The 18835-nt window shown below is 44.0% G+C and overlaps 1 protein-coding gene across 1 annotated transcript; it reads left to right on the forward strand.

Annotated features, from left to right (window-relative positions):
- The first annotated feature begins 2318 nt into the window (after nucleotides 1-2318).
- On the forward strand, nucleotides 2319-10012 carry Snip1 (Smad nuclear interacting protein 1). Its single transcript, XM_045149991.1, has 4 exons — nucleotides 2319-2590; nucleotides 4663-4762; nucleotides 7275-7870; nucleotides 9382-10012. The coding sequence occupies exons 1-4, from the start codon at nucleotides 2358-2360 to the stop codon at nucleotides 9644-9646; spliced, it is 1194 nt and encodes a 397-aa protein (XP_045005926.1). The 5' UTR covers nucleotides 2319-2357; the 3' UTR covers nucleotides 9647-10012.
- Nucleotides 10013-18835: the final 8823 nt, after the last annotated feature.

The raw sequence follows: 18835 nt of genomic DNA on the forward strand, positions 1-18835 counted from the left end.
TACCTCAAAAAACAAAAGGAAGCCGGGCGTGGTGGCGCACGCCTTTAATCCCAGCACTCGGGAGGCAGAGGTAGGAGGATCGTCGTGAGTTCAAGGCCACCCTGAGACTACAGAGTTAATTCCAGGTCAGCCTGGACCAGAGTGAGACCCTACCTCGAAAAACCAAAAAAAAAAAAAAAAAAAACAAAAACAAAACAAAAGGAAACAAACAACAACAAAAAAAAAACCTAAAATCCTATTGTGGATACTTGAGTTGTTGCTGTGTTTTGAAATTACTGATGCACTAATAAACTGTTTTGAAAGGTTAGCTTTATCTGGGTGTGGTGGTGCACCCCTTTAATCCCAGCACTCAGAAGGTAAGGTGAGACAGTTCAAGGTCAACTTGGACTAGAGACCCTCCCTCTGGAAAACCCAACAAACAAAAAATATATGAAAGATTAGCTTTCCCCTAATATGTCTCCCCGCTTCCCGTGTGTGTTGCTAGAGATTGCACCCAAGGCCTCACACAAGCTAGGCCAAAGCTCTAAAGCTGAGCCATATCTGAAACCCTTTAAAAAATATATCCGAGCCAGGCGTGGGGGCGCATGCCTTTAATCCCAGCACTCGGGAGGCAGAGGTAGGAGGATTGCTATGAGTTCAAGGCTACCCTGAGACTACATAGTGAATTTCATGTCAGCCTGAGCTAGAGCAAAACCATACCTCAGAAAACCAAAAGAAAAAAATTTATCATGGAGACATGGTGTAGTGGCTAAGGCACTTGCCTGCGAGGTCTAAGGACCCATACTTGATTCACCAGTACCCATGTAAGCCAGATGCACACGGTGATGCATATATGAAGTTCATTTGCAGTGGCTAGAGGCCCTGGTGCACACATTCTCTCTCTGCCTTTCTCCCTCTCCAACAAAATAACCAATAAGAAAAAAAAAAAATCTTGGGGCTGGAGAGAGCAATTAAGGCACTTGTCTGCAAAAACTAACAAACAGAGTTCAATTGCCCAGTAAGCACAGAAAGCCATGTGCACAAAGTGGCACATGCCTCGAGTTCGTCTGCAGCAGCAGCTAGAGGCCCTGGCTTTTTTTTCTTCTCTCTAGACTGCTTGCGAATAAATAAAAATATTATGTAAAAAAGACAGAAATGGGGCTGGATGGTTGAGCAGGTGTTTGCCTGCAAAGTGAAAGGATCCTGGTTCGATTCTCCAGGACCCAGGTAAGCCAGAGGGCACATGTGTCTGGAGTTCGTTTGCAATGGCTAGATGCCCTGGCATACCTATTCTCTCCCTTTCTCTCTCTCTCAAATAAATAAATAAAAAATATATTTTTAAAAGATAGAAATATTCTCAGCTGGGAGTGTTGATGCATGCCTTTAATCCCTGTACTCTGAAGGTAGAGGTAGGAAGAATGCCATGAGTTTGAGGCCACCCTACACAGTGAATTCCAGGTCAGCCCTGGCTAGAATGAGACCCTACCTCGAAATACATATATATATAAATTTTTGTTTTACGAGGTAGGGTCTCACTCTAGCTGACAGGCTGACCTGGAATTCACTATGTAGTCTCAGAGTGGCCTCAAACTCATGGCAATCCTCCTACTTCTGACTCCCAAGTATTGGGATTAAAGGTGTGTGCCACCATGCCCAGCTTTTATATATATATATATATTTACCTGAGAGAATCACAGAGAAAAAGGAAGGCAGACTGAGAGTATTACACACACACACACAATATATATATATATATATTTATTTTATTACATATATTTAAATTAATTAATTTTTTTGAGAGAATCACAGAAAAAAAGGAAGGCAGACTGAGAGTATAGGTGCACCAGGGCCTCCTGTCACTGCAAATGAACTCCAGCTGCATGCATCACTTTGTGCATCTGGCTTCACAAGGTACTGGGGGATTGAACCGACGCTATCAGGCTTTGCAAGCAAGCGCCTTTATTCGCCAAGCTATCTCTCCAGCCCAATTTCTGGCTTTGAACTTTCTGTTGAGATAGGGTATCGGGATATCACTATGTAGTCCTGACTGGCCTAGAATTCGCAAACCCTATCAGGCTGGCCTCAATTTTGCAGCAAATCCTCCTGCCTCATCTTCCCAAGTGCTAGGATGGCAGGCCTGTTCCACCAGACCAGGTCAGTAGCCGCTAATGAGATTTTAAAACTCCCTTTATTGGAGCCGGGTCTCCCGCGGCGCCGCCCGCCACGCCGTCGCCCGGTTCCCGTTGCTGGGCTTTGGCGCCGCGAGGGTTTCTGGGAGTTGCTCCCGGAAGCGGAAGTGCACGGGTTAAAGTCGTCATTTCCTTGGACTGCAGGGAGCTCAACGGACCTGCTTTCTGCGGCGCGTCCCAGACCTCGGGATGAAGGAGGGGAAGAGCGAGCGCGAGCGCGGGAGCCGGCGAAGGCACCGGGACGGCGACGGGGACGCGGTGGCGCCGGCCGCCGTGGTGGTGGTGAAGCAGGAGCGCCTCAGCCCGGAGGCCGCGCCTCCTGCCCACCGCCGGCCGGACCTGTCGGGCGGAAGCCCGTCCCCGCCGGCCAGCGAGCCGGGCCGCCCCGGCCACCGCGGGACCCGGGCCCGAGGAGTCAGCCGGTGAGCGCGCAGGAAGGCCGGGGTCGCGTCGGGCCGGGCCGTGGAAGGGACCCGTGGCCCTTGGATTGCTAACGTTTAGTCCGCTTGACCGGCAGCGCCCGGCGGGCGGCGTCCCGCTCCTGCATCCTGTGTCCCCTGCCCCTTCTGCCCACGAATGGAGCGGCGGACCACATCTTGCTGGTTGTCTGTCCTGATTTCCACATGGAGTTCTAGGCGACCCACCGGGTAGAGACGGGAAAAAATTAGCCCGCCCAGTGCTTAGGAGGCTGAGATAGGAGGATCACTGTGAGTTCGAGGCCAGCCTGAGCTAGAGACCCTGCCTTAAAACAAAATTCAAACAACAACAACAAAAAGAAACTGAAGAAAATTACTATTTGCTGCACTCTTTATTTTTCTTCGTTTTTTCGAGGTAGGGTTTCACTCTAACCCAGGCCTACCTGGAATTCACTTTGTATTCTCAGGGTGGCCTCGAATTCATGGGGATCCTCCTACCTCTGCCTCCCGAGTGCTGGGATTAAAGGCGTGCGCCGGCTCCTTTATTTAATTATGCTTTTGCTTTGTTTTTCGAGGTATGGTTTCACTCTAATCAAGGCTGACCTGGAATTCACTATGTAGTCTTAGAGTGGCTTCGAACTCACGGTGATCCTCCTACCTCTGCCTCCCAAGTGCTGAGATTAAAGGCGTGAGCTACCACACCCGGCTCCGCACTCATTTTCTTTTATATATTCACGCAGCATAGTGTTAACCGAGGGTGGGTCCATCATGTCCTTCCAGTTATCTAGATTTTCTCATTGAGTTCTAGGCTATCCACCAGATAGAAATTTAAATTAATTCTTGAGGCCAGAGAGATGGCTCAGCGGTTAAGACACTTGCCTGCAAGGCCTGAGGACCCGGATGCACAAGGTGGCAAATGCACATGGAGTTTGATTGCACTGTGGCTAGAGGCCTTGGTGTACCCATTCTCTCTCTCTCCTTTAAAATAAGTAAAATATTTAAAATGTTAGCCCAGCGTGGTGGTGCATACCTCACCTGGCCACTCTGAAACTATATAGTGAATTCCAGGTCAGTCTGGGCTAGAGCAAGACCCTACCTTGAAACCCACCCCCCCCCCAAAATTACTTTTTGTCACAGTCGTTATTTACTGAGTCTAGTTTTACTGAGTGCCCATTATGTGCTAAATACCTTTCTAGGTAATGGGCCACATGGTGAAGAAATAGATGGTTTTAATTGACCATGCTCAAATCAACCCCAGTATGGCTAATAACAAGGAAATAGGTGAGATAAAATAGTTTCAGTTAGGGCTGGAGAGATGGTTTAGTGATTAAGGAACATGCCTGCGAAGCCTGAGGACCCTGGTCGATTCTCCAAGTCCCACATGCTAGGTGCACATCGTGGCACATGCATCTGGAGTTCATTTGCAGTGGCTGGAGGCTCTGGCTTGCCCATTCTCATTTTCTTTCTCTTTCTCTGTCTGTGTGTCTGTCTCTCTGTGATAAAATAAAAAATAGTTTTGGTTAGTCAGTATTAAGGATGGGGTAAGAAGTAATATGGTCTTGAGAGTTTGGATTTTGGAAGTAGGGGAAGATCTCAGGAGGGATAGAGCCTTGGGATTTGCTGATGGATTGAATGTGATTGTCTTCTGGATTATGGTGCCAGCTAGCAGGATGACCAAGATGAGGGGGAGTTTTTGGTTTTTCTAGGTATGGTCTCCCTCTAGCCCAAGCTGACCTAGAATTCACAGTGTAGTCTTAGGTTAATGCCCTTGAACTCACTGTGATCTTGCTAGTTCGGCAGGTATTAAAGGTGTGCATCGCACCTGCTAGGTTTTTTTTGTGGGGCTGAGGATCAAGAAATATCTAAGTGAGAATGTTTTATAGGCAGTATATGTGGGGGTCTGGAACTCAAGCAATATGTGTGGTGATCCTTAGGAAAGAGAAGCACCTGCCTCCTGCAGTGATCAGGTGAGACTTGCACGAATACAGTGTTTGTGTTCAGTAGATGACCCTGTACCTAAAGCTAGTTTATGTGGGGAGGAAATTGAGATAAAATCCTGTGTTCCATTCTCTGAAAAGGTCCCCAGCCAAAAAGAAAAGCAAGTCCTCAGGAAGAAGCAAGTCTCCTCGCACTAAGAGAAGCCGGAGCCCTCACCCCTCGAGTGGCAGAGTGAAGCAGGTGCGTGCACTGAGCAGTGTTGGTATTGAACCCAAACCTGTACCCAAAGTGAGGACCCACACATGTGTTTTGTTGTATCTGCTGTGGGGTTTTCTTTTACCTTATTGCTTTTTTTTTTCTTACCACTACAAATGAATGCATATTAAGCTTTACATAGATGGCTGGGGAATTGAACTAGACCCCCATGTTTTGCAAGCAGGTACCTTTTCTGTTTTTTTTTTTTTTTTTCCTTGTGGCAATACTTTATTCTGGCTAAAGACAGGAAGCTGGAAAATACACTGTATTTAAAATTTCTTTTTTTTGTTGTTTTGTTTTTCCTTTTTCGAGATAGGGTTTCACTGTAGTCCAGAGTAACCTGGAATTCACTCTGTAGTCCTAGCTTGAACTCAGTGATCCTCCTACCTCTGCCTCCTGAGTGCTGGGGTTAAAGGTGTGCTCCACTACCCCTAGTGTTTACAAGTACCTTTTATCTGCTGAACCATCACCTCCACGCTCCCTAATTATTTATTTATTTATTTATTTTTTGCTTTTTGAGGTAGGGTCACACACTAGCCGAGGCTGATCTGGAATTCACTATATAGTCTTAGGGTGGCCTCAGACTCAGGGTGATCCTCCTACCTCTGCTTCCGAAGTGCTGGCTCTTTTTTTTTTTTTTTTTAATATGTTATTTTTATTTGAGAGAGGCCTATAGCTACTGCAAACAAACTCAAGATCATGCACTTCCTTGTGTATCTGGCTTATATGGGTCCTGGGGAATCCAGCCCTGGTCCTTTGATTTTGCAGGCAAGCACCTTAACCACTAGGCCATCTCTGCAGCCCTATAGTGGAGTTTTCTAAGAGCTAGGTATGTGATACTTTTTTTAAGCTTGTTTTATGGAATTAGGCTTTTTATTTTGAGATAATTTTTGATTCACATATGATAACTGCATTTGTCATCAATAATAGAGGATGTGCTCTGCCATGGTTTTCCCAGTGGTGTCATCTACTAAGACTACAGAACAGCAGTCACGATGTAGTGGTATAGAGCATTTCATAGGGCTCCCCATATCTTTATAGCAGACTTCTTCCTTGTCACAACTGTAACCCGGATTAACTCCTGGCGACTTCTGCACAGTTGTTTTCAGTAGCATTTGTTCCTCCATTGAAAAGATTTTTTTTTTTTTTTTTTTTTTTGAGGTAGGGTCTCACCCTAGCCCAGGTTGACCTGGAATTCACTATGTGGTCTCAGGGTAGCCTCAAGCTCATGTTGATCCTCCTACCTCTGTCTCCTGAGTGTTAAAGTACTTTTTCTTTTTTTTTTCTTTTTCTTTTTTTTTTTTTTTTTGAGAGTGACAGACAGAGAGAGAAAGAGGCAGAAAGAAAGAGAGGAGAGTGGGCGTGCCAGGGCTTCCAGCCACTGCAAATGAACTCCAGATGCGTGCGCCCCCTTGTGCATCTGGCTAACGTGGGTCCTGGGGAATGGAGCCTTGAACCAGGGTCCTTAGGCTTCACAGGCAAGCGCTTAACCGCTAAGCCATCTCTCCAGCCCAAAGTACTTTGTCTTATATTAATCTATTGAATTGCTTGTCTTGCTCATTGCTCTGTTAACATGATATGTATTATTACATACACTTTCTGCTGGGTTGATTTTAAGTGCTTTTTTCCAAGAAATTATGACAATATTTATTATTTTATTTTTAGTTTTTGGTATTTAGAGGCAGGGGGCAGGGTCTTACTGTAGCCCAGGCTTACCTGGAATTCATTATGTAGTCTCAGGGAGGCCTCAGGGCAACCCACCTACCTCTGGCTCCTGAGTTCTGGGATTAAAGGTGTGTGCTACCACCCCCTGTACCTGTAGTTTTATTTATTTGAGAGAGAATGGACACTCTTGTGCTGTTGTTGCACACAAACTCCAGATGCATAACCTACTTTGTGCATCTGGCTTTAAGTGGGTATTGGGGAATCTGATCCATACCTGCAAGCTTTGTAAGCAGGCACATTAACACCTCTGAGCCGAGCTGCCTTTAAATGTTTTTTTTAGACATTTTATTTACTTATTTATTTATTTAAGAGAGGCAGATCGAGAGACAGAAGCAAAAAAAGGGTGTTCCAGGGCCTCTAGCCACTGGAAACCAATTCCAGATGCATGTACCACCTTGTACATATGGCTTATGTGGGTACTGGGGAATCAAACCTGAGTCATTGGGTTCTCAGGCAAGCGCCTTAACTGGTAAGCTATGTATCCAATCCTTAAATAATTAATTATTTAATTATTTGAGCAAGAGGTACAGAGAAAAGGAGGCAGAGAATGGGCGCACCAAGACCTCTATAGCCACTGCAAACTAACACCAGATGCATGTGCCACTTTGTGCATGTGGCTTTACATAGGTGCTGGGGAATTTAACTTGGTCATTAGGCTTTGCTGATGAGCACCCTAACCATTTTCCATCTCTTCAGCCCCAAACATGTCTATTTGAATGTAGTCTGTACACATATTGTAGGCTGCCTTTCACTGAGTCTGTCTACATTTCAGGAACGGGAGGATCATCCCCGGAGAGGGCGGGAGGATCGGCAGCACCGGGAACCATCAGAACCCGAGCACAGGAGAGCTCGGAACAGTGAGCGAGACCGACACCGCGGCCATTCTCGCCAAGGGAGGAGCTCTGATGAGAGGCCTGGCAGTGCACAAGCTCAGGGACGGGATCGAGATAGCCAGAGCCTGCAAGTCCAGGAGGAAGAGCGGGAGTTTTACAACGCCAGGCGGCGGGAGCATCGACAGAGGAATGACCTCAGTGGTAGTGGGACTGAGGCTCAGGATCTGGCCCCTCGACCTGGAGGCAATAAAAACAAAGAGGTGCCTGTTAAAGAAAAGCCAAGCTTTGAACTTTCTGGGGCACTTCTTGAGGACACCAACACCTTCCGGGGTGTAGTCATTAAATACAGTGAGCCCCCAGAAGCACGGATCCCCAAAAAACGGTGGCGTTTGTACCCCTTTAAAAACGATGAGATACTGCCAGTTATGTACATCCATCGACAGAGTGCTTACCTTTTGGGTAGACATCGCCGCATTGCAGACATCCCCATCGATCATCCCTCTTGCTCCAAGCAGCATGCGGTCTTTCAGTACCGGTAAGTAGACACTTGCAGGGAGAACTGAAATGGCATAGTTAGGGTGTCCAAGGTCTACATACAGGGTGTCTAGAAGAATCCCTTACCCCTCATTTCTAACCGTTTACAAGAGTCTTCACTGCAAGTCTGACATCCCACTGAATAATCTCTGAATTTATTTATTTATTTATTTGGTTTTTTGAGGTATGGTCTCACTCTAGCCAGGGCTGACCTGGAATTCACTATGGAGTCTCAGGGTGGCCTTGAACTCACGGCGATCCTCCTACCTCTGCCTCCTGAGTGCTGGGATGCCAGCATGCACCTGGCTAATCTCTGAATTTATGTAAGAGGTTTGAATTTAGTGTCAGAAGCTCAGATTTTGCAAGGTATTGCAGTCCTGTAATCCCAGCTCTTATAAAGCTGAGGCAGGAGGATTGCTACAAGTTCCAGGCCAGCCTGAGCTATGTAGCCAAACTGGGTTCTAAAAAAAAAAACAGAGAAAAATCCTACTAGTGCCACCTACCGAGAAATTGGCTCTGGGACAAGGCGCTGTCTGGACCTATTTCCACATGCCTTCCAGGGCTTTTATGGGGTTACATGGAAATAGAAATACAAATGTTGGAGCAGAGCTGGTGGCGCATGCCTTTAATCCCAGTACTTGGATGGCAGAGGTAGGAGAATTGCTGTGAGTTCACAGCAATCCTGTGACTACATAGTAAATTCTAGGGGTCAGCTTGGGCTAGCGTGAAACTCTACCTCAAACAACAACAAAAAGGTAAATAACTGCTTGGCCATATTATGTTAACTGAGTCTTTTTTTTTTTTTTCAGGGTAGGGTCTCTATCTGGCCTAGACTGACCTGGAATTTACTATGTAGTCTCAGGGTGGCACATGCCTTTAATCTCAGCACTCCGGAGGCAGAGGTAGTAGGACTGTGTTCTAAGTTTGAGGCCACCCTGAGACTACATAGTGAATTCCAGGCCATTCTGGGCTAGAGTAAGACCCTGCCTTGAAAAAACAAACAAAACATTTGGACCTCATGATAATCCTGTGAGGGAAAGAGGGCCAGTAGTAATATCCTCATTTGCTGGATAAGAGTAATGAAGTTTCATAGATCCTGCTAACATGCGTAGTAAATGGTCACCAGAGCTTACACTCTGGCTCACATTTAACCCTACACTCTCATGTCCTAACACCACTGTTTTGGTTTTTCTTTTCTTTTCCCTGATTTGGTGAGAAGCGTTTCATTGGTTATACACAACAGAAGGCCAATCTATAGTCATAACCATCGCGAGGATTTTGCATTTCCTTCTTGTGCTCTTGATGAATTTCCATCTTCACCAAGGCCACAGTCAGTCTCAGCTTTTCTAAGTATATTTAAGCTGCTTGTAATTTCCTTATCTAGGATTGCGCTTTCCCTCGAGCTTTACTTGGAATTGTGTTCAAGTCAGGTTATGACATGTAGCTGTGTAGCAGAGAGCTCAAGAAAAGACTGGACTTGGCTCACGGGCCTCTCTCTCTCATTTCTCCTAGGCTTGTGGAGCACACCCGTGCTGATGGCACTGTGGGCCGGAGGGTGAAGCCCTACATCATTGACCTCGGCTCAGGCAATGGAACCTTTCTGAACAACAAGCGCATTGAGCCACAGAGATACTATGAACTGAAAGAAAAGGATGTTCTTAAGTTTGGGTTCAGTAGCAGAGAGTATGTCTTGCTCCATGAGTCATCAGATACATCTGAGCTAGACAGGAAGGACGATGAGGATGAGGAGGAGGAGGAAATCGTGTCTGACAGCTAGCAAACAGAACCACCTGGAACTATTTCAACACCTTTCTTTCCTGGGAGGCTTAGACTGGAGCACAGCGTGCTCTCCGTGGTGCCTCTTGTTGCCTTAAGTCCTTCCTCGTGCTGACAACTCGTGTTGTAGTGCGAGAACACTGGCTAGTTGTGTGGAACTGTGTTCGAGGGCATGTCACCTGCTTGCCTATGGACACTTGATTTCAGAACAGTACCGCCAATTGCAGCACATGATATTTTCAGTAGAGTGTTGTGACTTTAGTTGGTGCTTACGGAACTGCTACCGAGGAAGCCAAGCCCTTGGTTAAAGGGGAGGTGGCTTATTTTCTTTGTACAGTTGCTTTATTTATAAAGTGGTTAAACTGTGTGGTCCAGGAGTTTTGTTGGGGGCCAGACCCTTGAGCAGAAAGTCTTACTAAGCTTTGGTTGTCACCAAAACAGCCTCCTACTTATACCAAAGCTTTGATTTGCTGGAGCTCTTGAGTCATAAAAATTGATTTTGCACTTAGCTTGGGGGTGGGCAGGATAGGAACTTACCACATGACCTCATGATTAACTGTTTAACTTACACACGTTTTATGGCACCTGCTGGAACACATGAAGTATGGGGGAATTGTGGATACTGCCTGCTGGTGCTGATGTATGTAGTATCAGGAAAGCTTGAAATGGATTGTGAATCTATTTCTTGTGAGAGGATTCCTGATTTCTCCATGCACGTAACAGTTTTAATCATTTGGTCTGTTTCTTCAACTTTGCATTTTCATTCAAGCGTTTTCTCTCCTTTCCCTTCTTTGAGAAATGCATTCACTTACGTAGCAGGGGCCTTGCTTTGTTCTAACAGCGTGTATATATGGCTAAGAGAGTTGTGTAGCTTACATATTTCTACATGCTTCATCTTTTTGAAGTTTGTTTTAAAGTTTGCCTACCAAGGATGGAACTCAAAGGGACTGCCCAGTTTCCTACGTGCAGACTATGTGTAAGTAGTAAAGTATTAGTAGTTACATACAGAGTGTATGTGTATGTACATATGTGTGTGTGTGTATGTGTGTGTGCGCGTGCATATAGTGTTAAGAGCTACATACTGATTTTTAATATGGAGTGTTTTGTGATATAAATGTAATACCACATACAGGCAAAAGCCTGTCTGCATTTGAAGAGTAGACTTTCAATTAATATGTATTTTGGGATAAAAATAAAATTTGTTAATATAGCCCCATTTAAGAGGGTAATACTTTGCTAGCATAAAGGACTTATGTCTGTAGGCCTTTTTGTTGCTACAAGAGTATCTGTATCAGTGTTTTGAGGTAAAATCTCAGCCAGGGAGCACAGGTCTCAGGGCATTAGCTGTGCTCGTTTCAACTGGGAAGGATTTTTCCTCCCCACTATAGTGAATTTAGGGAGGCTGTGGGTAGCTAGCCCTTCACACAGTGAAAACATTCTGACTCTTCATCCTCAGGTTGGGCTGGGGACTCAGAAGGAGGCCATTTGACCAGTGCTGTTACCTCTTATGCTAGGTTTGGAACTTAGGATGCTGTAAATGATTGTCTTTCCCACTGTTTCTGTCTATCACAGTCCCACATGCCTGTGTTTATTCAGGCCTAAAGGTTGGCTAGTGCAGGGCGAAGCACTGCTCCAAAAATGTGCATTCAAGAGAAATTGAGAGTCCCTTCTACAGAGTGAACACTTAACAAGGTCAAGTCACAAGAAACAAGGTGAAGGGAAACTACAACAGAAACCCAAGGTGGTTCTCTACCCTGAAAACTCTTAAGTGCTGTAGATCATCACATATTAACTGTGGGTTGTAGATTTTTTATTTTTATTTTTATATATTTTTTTTGAGGTATGGTCTCACTCTAGCTCAGGCTGACCTGGAACCTGGAATTCACAATGCAGTCTCAGGATGGCCTCAAACTCTGCCTCCCCAGTGCTGGGGTTAAAGGCCTATGCCACCACACCTGGCTTGCATTGTAGATGTTGCTTTGGTTAATTTTCTCTTGCTCCAGGACAAGGTTTTCTGCCTGGGGTTAGACACCAATCTGGCATTTCAACTGCAGGGCATCATTGTTCATTGATAGTCTTAGGCTTTGCTTCAAATGCCTTCTTGGTGGTCAATTGATAGACAACCATTTGAACTACCTTTTTTTTTTTTTTTTTTTTTTTTTTAAGGTAGGGTCTCACTCTAACCCAAGCTGACTTGGAATTCACTTTTCACTTTGTAGTCTCAGGGTGACCTCAAACTCACAGTGATCCTCCTCCCTCTGCCTCCCAAGTGCTGGTATTAAAGGCGTGCACCACCACAATAAGTAAATTTTAGGAGGATCACTGAGAGTTGAGACCACTCTGAGACTACATGGTAAGTAAATTTTAAGGCCAGCTTGATCTACAAAGTGAGACTTGTCAAAAACCAAATAATAACAATAAAAAGTCCTGATTATATTGATTGGGGAGGAACAGCTTTCTGGACATTGAGGTCTTTGGGAATCTTCTTAATTCTGAAAACTCAGTAGATTGCTTGTTTGGAATGTATGAGGCCCTAGATTTGTTCCCCAGACCTGCATAATACAGGCATGGTGGCTCATGTCTGGGAAGTAAAAGCAGGAGGATTAAGCACATCCTCAGCTACTAAGAGAGACACCAAAAGATTCTTTAGAGCTGGTCATAGTGGCACATGCTTTTACTCCCAGTACTCAGGGATCAGAAGGTTCATCATGAGTTAGAGGCAACCTAGGGAATTCCAGGTCAGCCTGGGCTAGAATGAGATCCTGCCTTGAAAAACCAAAAAAAAAAAAAAGCATTATACCAAACTTCTGGGAAGATTTTAAGTTTTAAGTTTTTGTCAAGCCACCTCTATTTCTTTTTTTAGAAATAATGGTAAAGGAAAATCCATGTCCAAACCCTAGAAACTCATTCATCTTAGCTATGTGTAACATTATCCTCTTGTGGCTTTATTCTATATTTATCTCTTGCTCTGCAGCTGCAGGTTAAATGGTACTTGGTATCGTGATGACAGGAATCTTCATTTTTTTTGTCGTTATGAAGGACAATGTTTGCCAAACATCAAATAGGTGTATATTTGCAAATATTCTGCCATGGGTGGTTTGTTTTCTCTGTAAGAGAAGTGTGAAGCCATCCTTTATACCTGGTCTCCTGGTGTTTGTTCTAGAGGCAAGATGTTTGGACTGCCATCATGATTGCATTGCCTTCATCAAAGTGTGGTCTTCCCATTGTGAAGTGCATCAATTCTCAGCTCTCCTCTAGGAAACTGATCACAAGTTCTGAAGGTCTGAGAGAATGTCAAGTACAAAGCACTTCCGTAAGGATGTGCTGAGCTGTCTCAGGCACACATTTGTGAAGGTCCAGCAAGCATCTCTTTGAGATGTCAGTCATCCGTTGCTTTCTCCTCGACCAGGTCCTGTGGGCTGGGTTCAGGTCCAGTGACCCACCAGATGCCAGCAAGGCCTGATCTGATAATCTGATCATCTACCTGAGTGCCAAACAGTTCAGGAATTTCTCTGTCCAGAGCTACCACAAGGATCACTGAGTTGGTTTTTTCTGATCTAACTGTAGCCTAAACTGCCTCAAGCTCTCAATCCTCCTGCCTCAATTTCCCTAGTGGTTACAGGTGTGAGTTACCATTCCTGATTGCATGCTACTGGAAAATTAAAGAAAAATATGTTTGCAGGTTATGGTGGCCACACCTTTAATCCTAGGTCAGCCTGGTCTAGAGTGAGACCCTGCCTCAAAAAACTTCCCCCCATTATAAATGTAATATAAATGGACTGAAGAGGCCTGGGCGTGCACGCCTTTAATCCCAGCACTCAAGAGGCAAAAGTAGGAGGATCACTGTAAGTTGAGGCCACTGAGACTACATAGTGAATTCCTGGTCAGCCTGAGCTAGAGTGAGATCCTACCTCGAAAAACCAAAAAATAAGTAGATAAATGGACTGAAGAACAAAAAAATTTCACCCCAAATTTATTTTTATTTAAAAACTATTTATTGGAGAGGGAGAGAGTGCGTGCTAGGGCCTCCAACCACTGCAAATGAACTCCAGATGTATGTACCCCCTTGTGCATCTGACTTAAATGGGTCCTGGGGAATTGTGCCTTGAACCTAGGTCCTTAGGCTTCACAGGTAAGCACTTAACTGCTAAGCCATCTCCTCAGCCCTTGTTTGTTTATTTTTTTAGTATGAGGTAGGATTTTACTCTTATCTCCAGCTGACCTAGAATTCAGTCTCTGGCTGGCTTTGAACTTGGCAATCCTCCTACCTTCCGAATGCTGGAATTAAATGTATGTGCCACCATGTCTGGCTCAAGGCCTGGCTTTCACGGAACAGTAAGAAAGTGTTAAGTAAAGATTGTATAAGCACAAAGAAATAAGGGAGGTTCAGGATTTGGAGGATGAGCAGTTACCTAAGATACGCCTTACAACTTAAAGAACTTGGGAAGAACTTGAAGTTTCTGTTAATAGTGGAATAAGTGGTTTTGACGAGCCCACATACCAAAACTTTCAAGATCAAATGTAAACCAAACTTTTTTTGGGGGGGCCGTTCAAGGTAGGGTCTCAATCTAGTCCCAGCTGACCTGGAATTTACTTAAATAGTCTCAGACGTTACGATGAAGTTACGATGATCCTCCTACCCCTGCTTCTCAACAGCCACTTGATCTTTGACAAAAATGCCAAAAATATTCATTGTAGAAAAGACAGCCTGTAACAAATGGGCCTGGGCAAACAATGTATGTAGTGGGATGTAACTAGATCCTTATCACTCTCCACTCACGAATAAAGTCCAGATGGATCAAAGAGCTTAATGTCAGATCTGAAACAGCTAGAGGAAAAAGTAGGGGAAACCACATACAGGCCTAGACAAAGGGCTTTCTGAGTAGAACACCAGCACCCAGCGAGTAAAATAACCACTGGGACCTCATGAAATTACAGCGCTTCTGCACAACAAAGGACATTGAACAGAAAGGGAGACCATCTTTGTCAGCTGTACATCTGGTAGCAGATTAATATCTAGGGTTTTCAAAGAGATAAAACAACCAAATAAAAAAATGGGCTATATGGGCCGGAGAGATGGCTTAGCGGTTAAGCGCTTGCCTGTGAAGCCTAAGGACCCCAGTTGAAGGCTTGATTCCCCAGGACCCATGTTAGCCAAGTGCACAAGGGGGCACACATGTCTATAGTTCTTTTGCAGTGGCTGGAGGCCCTGGCATGCTCGCTCACTCGCTCTCTATCTGCCTGTTTGTCTGTTGCTGTCAAATAAATAAGTAAACAAAATTTTTTAAAAATGGGCTATAACCCAGTGTGGTGGCACACAGTTTTAATCCCAGCACTTGGGAGGCAGAGGTAGGATTGCTATAAGTTCAAGGCCAGTCTAGAACTATAGTGAGTGAGTGCCAAGTAAGGCTGGCTAGAGTGAGACCCTAACCTGAAAGAATAAGAAAAATGTGGTGGTGGTTGGAGAGATGGTTTAGTGGTTTAAGGCACTTGCCTAAAAAGCCTAAGGACCCAGGTTCAATTCTCCAGGTCCCACATAAGCTAGATACACAAGGTGGTGCATACATCTGGAGTTTGTTTGCAGTGGCCCTGGCATACTTTCTCTAATAAATGAAATGGGGGTGGGGCTATAGAACTAAATAATTCTCAAAAGATATATCCGGGTGTGGTGGCACACGCCTTTAGTTCCAGAACTCTGGAAGCAGAGGTAGGAGAGTCACCGTGAGTTCTAGGCCACACTGAGATTACATAGTGAATTGAGGTCAACCTGGACTAGACTGACACCTTACCTCGAAAAACCAAAACTAAATAAACATCTAAAAGCATACTTTGAGGATGGAGAGTTGGCTCATTGCTTAAAGACACTTGGTTACAAATCATGATGGCTTAGTTTTAATTCTCCAGTATCCATGTAATGCCAGATGCACAAACTGGCACAAACATCTGGAGTTAGTTTGTAGTGGCAGGATGCTCTGTCATGTCCACAGTAGATAAAAATATTTTTACACTGGGCATGGTGGGGTATGCCTTTAATCCCAGCAATTAGGAGAAAGAGGCAGGAGGATCCCCATGAGTTCAAGGCCAGCCTGAGACTACATAGTGAATTCTAGGTCAGCCTGGGCTAGAGCAAGACCCTGCTTTAATAAACCAATAAAAACTTAAAAAAAAAAATAAGGGGAGAGAGGGCTTAGCTGTTAAGGTGCTTACCTGAAAAGACAATGGACCCAGATTTGATTCCCTAGACCCACATAAGCCAGATGCATGGGGCGGTGCATGCGCCTGGAGTTGGTTTGCAGTGGCTAGAAGCCCTGGTGTATTCATTCTTGTCTATCTCAAATAAGTATAAAAATAAATAAGGGCTGAAGAGATAGCTCAACTGTTAAGGCACCACGCACCCTTAGACTACATAGTGAATTCCAGGTCAGCCTAAGCTACAGTGAGACCCTACCTCAAAAAAAAAAAAAAAAAAAAAACCAAAACACTGAACATATTGGGGGCCATCTACTCAAACTACCCCTTAATTCTGTCCCTGGCCCCCAATAGATTCAGAACCATCACACATTTGTAAATTGTATTCAGTCCAATTTCAAAGGTCCCCACAGTCTGTACCAACTTAAGATATTTCTAAAGTCCCAAGTCTGAGAGATTGTCTCTTATCTGTGAGTCCTGTAAAATCAAAAAGTTACATACTGTCAACATATAAAAGCACAATAGAAACATTGTCAACTGTATAGCAAGGAGAGACTAGAACAATGCGAACACAACAACCATCAAATAAACATCAAATTCTGTGCCTCCAGCTGGTTAGAGTATCCAGGGAACATTTCCATTACATGCCAACAAACAGTGTGCCCTTTGGTAGCCTTTGCACAATCCTGGTATATCCAAAACATCTCCAGGTCTCTGTGTAAATCCCAATCCATCTTCCAATGGCTTTGTCAGCCTGTCACACCTTGCCTCATCTCAGCAGCAGCTCCTTGAACTGTGCATTTCATGACTGGGTTTCTAGATTCTTGCTGGTTCCCTCCCACCCCCCAGGCATCCAGGCAACTTGGGGTGGGTGAACTTGTGATGAGAGAAACACTCCCAGGAGAAATTTGAACAGCTGTCTCGTTTATTGTCTGTGAAAAAGGCATCTGAGGGTGGGGGAAGGGTTCTAAGGGATTGGACTACCACATTCATTTCTGATGTCCAATTAGCATATGGGGACATTCATTCCTGCAGTTAGGCAATGGGGGGAGGGGGATTGTCAGGTGATCTAGGGTCTCAGGGGGATGGGCTGTTTGAAGGCTGATAAAGCGTTTCCTAGGCAATTGGCCAAAGGTCGCAGGGCTATGGGCAGAGCCTAAAATCAGGTGTGTTGGGATTGGAGAGGGAGTGGCCTCCTGTAGCCTAGGGGTCCATAGCTAAACCTGGAAGCTCAGGCCCTCCTGAAGGCTCCAGCCTGTGCCTGGCAGTGCCCAACACATGACCACTCCATGCATTTTTTATGCTTCTGAAATTAATACCAGCTATGCAGGACATAGCCATATTCTTAGATTAGGGATTAAGTAAAAAAGTCACAACCTTAAAAAGCAGGTTCCAGTCAAGTCTTTTTTTTTTTTTTTTTTTTTGATGATCAAAAATGGTTTAATGATTAATGTTCAGGCATCATTTAACAGTGTGGGTATATCCAGATGAGCTAAGCACATACTTTGTAGCACACTACCAAATGTTACAGTTTCTATATTCAAATATGTAGACATCTGCAAATTAGTTCCTAGGAATGAGGACATACAATTACAAATATACATATTGTAGATTTGATAAGGTGAATGTAAACAGATGCTGTGACTCCTTCCAAACAGAAAACCCACAAGACTTTTAGTAAGAGAATCAACTGGTTCCCTGTAACAGGAATGTGCAAAATTAAAGCATGGTAAACTGATATTTACATAGATATCAATCAGTTTATACATTGTCAATGATCTGCTAAGGTATGTTGTGGGTGGGTCAACTTTTATTTCCTCAGTGGAGAAGGTATCTAATAGAGGCTAAACTTCAACACTTTAAAATGATACACATGATAATCCTTATCTGTATGACTACTGCCTCGAGTAAAAAGTAATTTTATGATAGCAATCCATCCTTTTTTTTTTTCACATTTAATGTTATTTTACTTTAGTGTTTTCGTGTGTGCATGTGAGTGTATGAGTACAATGCCACAGCATACTTTTGGGTTTGGTCCTTGCCTTTCCACCTTATTTGGAGGCAAGGGTTTCTCTGAATTTTCATTTTACTATTGTTCTTTGCTGGGCTCTCTGAGCTTCCTGGAAATTCTTGTCTCTGATTTCTGTGTTGGGATTAGAGGCACACCAAATGCTTCCAACTTTTTACATGGATTTATGCAAATGAGTTTAGGTATTCCAGTTTAAAGGTAAGCACTTTATCCACTGTCATCTACCCAGCCCCTTATTTTACTAAGTATATGTAAATATTGATATTAGACATATATAAACATTTAAGAAACTCTAGTTGTCTCAATGTTAAGGCATTGACCTCCTAAATATAAACAAACATGGATACATGTGAGGAAAAATTGAGAAGAAAATTTGCCCAATGTTACTAGTTGTCACTGAGAGATTAAAGTCTGTGTGATTTTTATCTTTTCTATAATTGACTTTACTACAATAAGCATTTGGGTGTTTCTGAGGGGGGTTAAATAAGGTGCATTTTAAAAATATTTTATGTTTTGTTTTTTGAAAGAAGGAAAAAATGGGCAAGCCAGGGCCTCTAGCCACTGTAGAAACTCTAGACACATGTGCCACCTTGTACATCTGGCTTTATGTGGGTCCTAGGGAATCAAACCTGGGTCCTTAGGATTTGCAGGTAAGTGCTTCAGCTGAGCCATCTCTCCAGAGGTTTTCTTTGTTTGTTTGTTTGGTTTTCAAGGTAAGGTCTCACTCTAGCTCAGTTGACCTGGATTTCACTATGTAATCTCAGGGTGACTTTGAACTCATGGTGACAATCCATCCTTTTTAAATAAGCGATTCTAAAGAAATCTTCAGATTCTAAGCAGAAAAGAATGGCAGATTTACATTAAACAAGTCATCACTACCCAGACACCTACTTCCCTCTTAGGATGTCATTACCTCTTGAATTTTAACTAAATTTTTAAAGTTTTTTTTTTTTTCCTTCTTTGTTAATTTTG

This window comes from Jaculus jaculus, chromosome 5, assembly GCF_020740685.1.
Source record: "Jaculus jaculus isolate mJacJac1 chromosome 5, mJacJac1.mat.Y.cur, whole genome shotgun sequence".
NCBI classification, from domain to species: domain Eukaryota; kingdom Metazoa; phylum Chordata; class Mammalia; order Rodentia; family Dipodidae; genus Jaculus; species Jaculus jaculus.

What these genes read in the sequence shown, in the direction of transcription:
- Snip1 (XM_045149991.1), top strand. Translation starts at nt 2,358, where the DNA reads ATGAAGGAGGGGAAGAGCGAGCGCGAGCGCGGGAGCCGGCGAAGGCAC. An exon ending in CGGGCCCGAGGAGTCAGCCG is followed by an intron (nt 2,591 to 4,662) that starts GTGAGCGCGCAG and finishes TTCTCTGAAAAG; the next exon opens with GTCCCCAGCCAAAAAGAAAA. An exon ending in CATGCGGTCTTTCAGTACCG is followed by an intron (nt 7,871 to 9,381) that starts GTAAGTAGACAC and finishes CATTTCTCCTAG; the next exon opens with GCTTGTGGAGCACACCCGTG.